We start from the raw sequence: 7,939 nt of genomic DNA on the forward strand, positions 1-7,939 counted from the left end.
AAAGTGGTGGAAGACTTCAGGAGGAGGCTCAAGTACTTCTTTATGAACCCCTGTGAAAAATATAGAGCCAGGGGCCGGAAACCATGGAAACTAATGTTACAGATTCTGAAAATTGCCATCATCACGTTCCAGGTAGGCTACTGTAGAATACAGTGTAGGAGGAGACTTGGGCTACTACTGTCGGTCATGTAAAATATAGGTACAATATACCCGCCTAGAGAGAAGTGAAATACCCAAAGATTTAACCATTTCCCCATTAAACCATGACTGTGAGCCAAAGTGGCATTACACAATTATGGAAGTCCCTAGAAAGACCATGTCTAAAATCCAAAATATTTTATTCACTTAATAAAATGTAATAAAATGAAAAATCTCAAATGCTTTGTTAGATGCATAATTGATGTATGTATCTATTACATGTTTGTTTTCCTCAGTTAGTGTCTTTTGGATTGAGTAACGAGATGATGGTGACCTTTAAAGAGGAAAACCTGATTGTGTTTAAACACCTCTTCCTGAAAGAATATAAGGACCAACGTGTGGACAGATACGCAGTGTACACCAAAACAGATGTGTACGACCACATCTATTACATCATCGATAGGGTAATGTAGACTTGCCTAATTGCCTAAAAACAGCGAAGTCTTTCTCACTGCTTGTTCGCTACCAGTGTAAATGATATGTCTTATGTAGATTACAGCACAGTATTTAAAGGATACAGTAGCTGATTCACCGTTGTGTCATCTAAAATTGTTACACAGTCATATGAGACTTATCAAACAGTGGAGCACGGTGTTGTTTATAGTGAAACTATAGCTACCCTAAACATGTTGACAACAAAACAATATAGTGAATTTCGTCATTTGCTCCACCTGTGACAAATCTGGCCAAGAACATGGTTGTATATCATGTCTCACTATATTTTCCTTGTTTCAGTTTATAAACCTGCAGAACCTGACGGTAGGGAACCATGCGTATGAGAAGATAGAGGGCGAGTACACCCCTCTGACCCTCTGTCAGGAGTTCTTCAGGAAAGGCAGCATTTCCCCTGGCAACGACACCTTTGATATAGACCCACATGTAGACAAAGGTACAAGAGCACACCATTTCATTATGTATTTATTTTTTGTGATAGCCTCAAGTGTTCTATAAGAGAGGATAATAACATGGTTTAGATATCTTAAAAAATATATATGATAAGGGAGAATAATGTTTAGTTTTAATATATGCACCCACATTGACTGGGAATAAACAGTATGTAAGTTATTTTGTTAGGTTAATCCATTCCATCTGTTAGATATCTGCTTACATGCTCAACTAAACACTGACCGTGGACTGTTTGTCCTATTTACAGATCTCTGGCTTCTCACTGCTGTCAGTGCCCAGATTGTTTGTTGTTGTTGTAGTAGATTTACACTGAGTGTACAAAACATTAGGAACACCTTCCTAATTTTGAGTTGCACACCCTTATGCCCTCAGAACAGCCTCAATTTGTTGGGACATTGACTCTAGAAGGTGTTGAAAGTGTTCCACAGGGTTGCTGGCCCATGTTTACTCCAATGTTTCCCACAGCTGTTGTCAAGTTGGCTGGATGTCCTTTGGGTGGTGGACCATTCTTGACACACACGGAAAACTGTTGAGCATGAAAAACCCAGCAGCGTTGCAGTTCTTGACACCCTCAAACTGGTGCGCCTGGCATCTACTACCATTCAAAGGCACTTAAATATTTTGTCTTGCCCATTCACCCTCTGAATGGCACACATACACAATACATATCTCAATTGTCTCAAGGCTTAAACATATTTTTTAACCTGTCTCTTCCCCTTCATCTACAATGATTGAAGTGGATTTGACAGGTGACATCAATAAGCGATCATAGCTTTCACCTGGATTCACCTGGTCAGTCTATGTCATGGAAAGAGCAGGTGTTCCTAATGTTATGTACACTCAGTGTATAGTATTTATCTCATTGTCAGTTCATTCGTGTGACTGCAGAAACAGGAAGTTTGGGAATTGTTTGTAACCATTACAAGAGTTTCCACTGAATCTTAAGTGTAGAGACCTAAATGTGTCATGTCATTAAAGTGGATTAAAGTATATTATGAAGACCTTTCTGTTTTTTCTCACAGAATGTATTTCCGTATATCCTCTGGAGCCATTGGAGGATAAAACTTTGTCAAGAGACATTAACTTTTCTCTGGATTTTAAAAGGTGACTGACCAGACCAACAGTCAAACTGCAGTTGGCCCCCTACATTAGGTTTCTTTTGTTGTAGTCTGTAATCATAAATGTTTCTTTGTCTCTCACTCAGGCTGTTGTCAGTAAACATCTACCTCACGTTGAAAGCCATCAACCTGCAGACAGTGCGCCACCACGAGCTCCCAGACTGTTATGCCTTTAGTATAATTGTAGGTGGTGGGTTGTATGACTCAGAAAACAACTTCTTCAAGCTCTTTTAGGCTTTTACGTGTGATGCAGCTGTCCTCTGTGTCAATGGAGAAGACAAATGGAAACCATTAGCGAGTCAACAAAGTTTACGGATTAATTTGTGTCATGGAATAACTAGTCAATTCTCAGTTTTCTAGTAATGGTCCATTTAAAATGTTACTTAAACCAGTAGAAATCCAGCTGCTGAAACCTGGATTCAGTCATCCTTGCTAGAACTCACTAGCAAATGATGTCTCTGTCTGACTTTATTTTTGGCAGATAATGTTTGACAATCGTGCGCACAGTGGGAGGATAAAGATTAACTTAGAAAATAATGTTGGAATCAATGAATGTAAAGACTGGAATGTTGCAAGCACTTGTAAGTATATCATAAGATCATCCCAGTATGTAAAAAAAAAAAAATTGCTTTGCTTCACAAACTGTTTTAGTTCAGTCAGCATACGATTTGTCTGAGTAAAAGCTACATTCTTTGTGACCTCAGTAGTTAAGATTTAGAGTGTTTAGTGAGCTGAGTCAGACTGTCACGTCTCCTTATTTGTAACATACTGTAGTTCTAACATGGGCTGTGCCTCTCAATGCCAGAAGGAGGCACAATTTAAAACATTTAGGAAATGTTCATAATCTGTTGCTCAGCATGTTCATCCTCCACATTACTACAGTCCATATTTCATACATTTACAGTAGAGATCCTACCATTTACAGTGGCAGTAATCTGTCAGCCTCCATCCTATCTGCATGGGGAAAAAGTGTCACTATCTAATTTACTGATTGATTGAATTTGCAGCTGGGAAGAACAACCACCTCTTGCTGTTCGATTCCCTCGTCATCCTCGCCTGCTTTACCTCACTCATCTTGTGCACACGCTCAGTCTGCAAAGGATCTCAGCTCCAGTTTGTAAGTTAACAAGACCATTCTATAGGGGTAATAGGTTAAATATTAGGATTGTACATACCATGAATACGGTCAGGCATTCATACAATATACAAGTAGAAGCATACCCAGCTCATGATCGCCTACTCACTATAACAATAGCGTTAATATTGATGTGTTTTTGCTTATGGTGTGTGTTTCTCTCATTCAGCATTACACTGCATTCTTCCACACCTACTTTGGTAAAACTGTGTCCTGGTCTGAGCGCATGGAGTTTGTGAACGGCTGGTATATTCTGATCATCATCAGCGATACACTGACCATCGCTGGATCCGCCCTCAAAATAGGAATACAGACTAAGGTGTAGTGACTACACCTGAGCACATACCTTTTGTTCATGTGTCTGTATGTCCAATATTACATTCATATTTCTGTATTTTTCAGGACCTTACAAACTATGATGTCTGCAGTATTTTGCTTGGGACATCCACAATGCTTGTCTGGGTTGGAGTTATCCGCTACCTGGGTTTCTTTAAGAAATATAACGTAAGGACTAACATAAGAAATGAACTCAATTTAACAGCAATGTTCCATCAGCACCACAGCAATGATTTGTTCTTTGAATAGGAACATTACAGTACACGGAGTTCATAAAGGACAGCACATATTCAAATAGTGAAACATAGATGAGTAAGGTTCCTTGTTCCTCCTAGATCCTGATTCTGGCCCTAAGGGCAGCGTTTCCAAATGTGATCCGCTTCTCCTGCTGCGCTGGCTTGATCTACCTGGGCTACTGTTTCTGTGGCTGGATCGTTCTGGGGCCGTATCATGAGAAAGTAAGTAGATACACTAAAAACCAAAAAGGTATACGGTACCTGTATATGTAGGCCCAAGATCTTTTAGAATCCACATATATAAGGTCAGTCCAGTATATGAAGGGCTACAATTTTAACCAATGTGTTACAATGGTTTATTACGTATAACTAATACAAGTTTATAATCCTTTATAACACAACATACCTTAATGCAAAGTGTTACCAATTGATTTTCTACCAGTTCCGGACCTTGGACAAGGTGACGGAGTGCCTGTTCTCTCTGATCAACGGTGATGACTTGTACTCCACTTTCCAGAAGATGAGAGAGAAGAGATACATGGTGTGGCTGTTCAGCAGGCTCTACCTCTACTCCTTCCTCTCTCTCTTCATTTACATGGTGCTCAGTCTGTTCATTGCCCTCATCACAGACACATACGAGACCATCAAGGTCAGCTTTTGAATTAACATGGCATGACATAATCAAAAGTAACCATCCCTGTTTATCTTCTGTATGCCTGTTCAATGAGAAAATATGTACTTCAATGATCTGGTATGATGTTGCTTCTCCTTCCTGGTATATGTAACGTTACAGCACACAATACAGTGGTTATGTAACATGGTAATAGTATAGTACTGTATGTAAATGTTCAGAAAGTTAACTGCCATACTGTTTATTTTCAGCAACACCAGAAGGACAGAGTCCTGGTGTCCCAGCTGAAGGCCTTTGTGGCTGAGTGTAGAGACCAGCCTGACTCTGGGAAGTACAAGATAGACAAGGAACCCACCTGCTGCTGCTACTGCTTTGGATAGACCCTATAAAGTAGCCGTGTGTGTGTGTGTGTGTGTGTGTGTGTGTGTGTGTGTGTGTGTGTGTGTGTGTGTGTGTGTGTGTGTGTGTGTGTGTGTGTGTGTGTGTGTGTGTGTGTGTGTGTGTGTGTGACATATGTTAGTAGGCAGTAAAGCTCTATTCATGTGTTGGGAAATGTATTAAAAAAATTGTTTAAAGTTTGTATATGTTGATCAATAAGGAATATATCATTTTTTTATATTTGATTGTATTATGTAAATATGTATGGACAATTAAATTGCACAATGGGTGGTATTTTAATGTAACGTGACATTGTTTCTGTCACGCTCGTTGAAATGATTGGACCAAGGTGCAGCGTGGTGAGCGTACATATTTCTTTATTTTATATGTCGCCAACAAAACAAGAAACAACAAAAACGAACGTGAAGCTTACTAGGGCTATACAGGCCACTAACAAAGACAACTACCCACAAAATACAAAAGGAAAAAAGGCTGCCTAAGTATGATTCCCAATCAGAGACAACGATAGACAGCTGTCCCTGATTGAGAACCATACCCAGCCAAAGCATAGAAACACAGAACATAGAGTTTCCCACCCGAGTCACACCCTGACCAACAAAACATAGAGAATAAAAAGATCTCTACGGACAGGGCGTGACAGTTTGTGCTTGCATTTACTAGGTAACATAGTAGAGGAAATGTATGCATTCACTCATATCACTCATAGGTAGGCTAATTCAGTGGGCTAATGGCGAGTTTCCAATTAGGGTTTATCCTGGTGTTTTGCCCAAAAGACAGATTTTTCGGTTTCCGTATACATGGGCCGGCACCCGGGTCTCACTGGGCCATGGCTCCGAGGGATATGTCCAGACTTGGGTCCAAGCCCAGGCCCTGTGTACTTTTTGTCTTTAATTTACATAACAATGGCTAACTGTGAACTTCAACACCTTCTCACAAAGCAACTGTCTTGAATGATGCAGAGGTTGTTGATTCTGCTCGCCCCAAGTCTTTAGTGTCACACTCCTGATGGAAACACAATTACACTAGAGCAGGTGTTCTCAAACTTTTGGGCTTGGTGGGCCAAAATATAATCTGAGTGGTGGGTCAAGGTTCAAACAAATAGACATTATGTATTTAGAGATCGTGACCGTGGGACTATGAAGGTCTGTCTACGCAAAGCATAGTTCTGAGATAATAATTATCAACATTTTCACATCCCAGATCTCAGAACTGTTTTGTAGTGAATTCTTTTTTCATAACCCATTAAGGTCCTCACCTTAAAGATACCTAAAGTGCAGAGTATCAAAATCCTGAGACATTTGTAAATCAGTTTCTTTAGGGGGGTGCAATCTCAGATACAGTATAACCTTGTGGCTCTGAAATGTCAATCTGGGTTCAGCAATAAGGTTCTATCTAACACTTCTGAATTCGTTTTTAAGAAAACTGTAGCTATTTGAATACACTCATTATAGAATAATACTATTTTACCAAGATTGAGTCATAACACATCATCAGTATTATGATCATCAGACAAATTACAATAATCACTGAACAATGATGTAACATAACATAATAACAACATAATTTACTTTAAGATGTCTGACAGTGTTGTTTTTTGCTTGCGTGTGTCACGTTCTGACCTTAGTTTCTTTTTTATGTCTTTGTGTTAGGTTGGTCAGGGCGTGAGTTGGGGTGGGTAGTCTATGTTCTTTTTTCTATGTTATTGTATTTCTGTGTTTGGCCTGGTATGGTTCTCAATCAGAGGCAGCTGTCGATCATTGTCTCTGATTGAGAATCATACTTAGGTAGCCTGTTTTTCCCATTTTGGTTGTGGGTGTTTATTTTCTGTTTAGTGTCTGTTCACCTTGCAGAACTATTTCGTTTTCTCATCGTTGTTATTTTGTGTAGTGTTCAGTTTTAAATTAAAATATGACGAACACTTTTCGGTCCTCATTTTGGTCCTCTTCTCCTTCACCAGACGAGAATCGTTACAGCGTGTTATTATTGCTGGCTAGACTATACTATATCTTACAGCGCCAAGTTCAAATGGGTTTATGCACTTAGAACGTTCAGGTTTCTTTCACTTCTCTTTTTTTCCACTTAACATTTGTTTTTTGAATATGTTTCAAATGACTTGATTATGGGAAAGGTGTAACAATTTGTCTTTGCAGCAGTAAGTCAATAAAATTGCATCAGAATGGTATTGGAAGGTTCAGGAAAACATCAGAGCTCATCAGGCAGAAGCGCCTCTAGCCTTTTGGTGTGTCCCCAAGCGAGATTTGGTTTGGTGTCCCTACCCCCTCCCTCTCTTGGCAGTGGATATTTTTGTTGTTGTTGTAGTGTTAAAGTAAATTTTCTGCAATCCTACACATTTTGCCATGGGGTATAGAGAAAATGTTATGGTTTTAAAAAATATTTCTTGCAATTCTAATCACTTTGCCATGAGGTGAAGATTTATTTTGCGGTTTTAAAACATTTCCTGACATTTTACACATTTTGCCATGGCGTGGTGAGACATTTCTTCAGTTTTAAAGCTAATTTCCTGCAATTCATATATGTTCATAACAAAGTCAATGGTGGAGGTCAGGGCCCCTGGTCACGTGCCCTGTATGCCCAGTCGGTAATCTGACTAGATTACTTTACCTAGTCATCTAAATAATGTTAGCTGACATGGGCTCATTGAGTGACTATCAGTGACTGAATTTAAAAATTGCACCTTGTGCATTCTCATTTTCTAAATCTCAACAGTAACTTCATACCCAGACTTAATTCCTAAAGAGGACAATAGAAATTATATTTTTTAGTTCCAATATTATCATAAAACACTGGCGACCCACTTGTGTGGGTGTAAAGTGGGTGTAAATCTCAATAAAGCACTACAATGCACCTGACAGCCTTCTATATTTGCATAAATCGTCCTTTTACGGTGTGCGCATGATCCAATACAGTGGACTAATACTGGTTGCTTGACAACGCATTCGCCAATGACGGTGGTGTTTGT

General features: G+C 39.4%; 1 protein-coding gene across 1 annotated transcript; it reads left to right on the forward strand.

Annotated features, from left to right (window-relative positions):
* mcoln3a (mucolipin TRP cation channel 3a) lies at positions 1-4,940 on the forward strand. Its single transcript, XM_038964354.1, has 12 exons — positions 1-132; positions 435-602; positions 934-1,087; positions 2,127-2,208; positions 2,309-2,405; positions 2,704-2,803; positions 3,230-3,339; positions 3,527-3,676; positions 3,760-3,861; positions 4,029-4,151; positions 4,372-4,578; positions 4,812-4,940. Exons 1-12 carry the CDS (start codon positions 43-45, stop codon positions 4,938-4,940), a joined length of 1,512 nt encoding a protein of 503 aa, XP_038820282.1. The 5' UTR covers positions 1-42.
* The last annotated feature ends 2,999 nt before the right edge of the window (positions 4,941-7,939 follow it).

The sequence above is a fragment of the Salvelinus namaycush genome, chromosome 25, assembly GCF_016432855.1.
Source record: "Salvelinus namaycush isolate Seneca chromosome 25, SaNama_1.0, whole genome shotgun sequence".
In the NCBI taxonomy this organism is placed as follows: domain Eukaryota; kingdom Metazoa; phylum Chordata; class Actinopteri; order Salmoniformes; family Salmonidae; genus Salvelinus; species Salvelinus namaycush.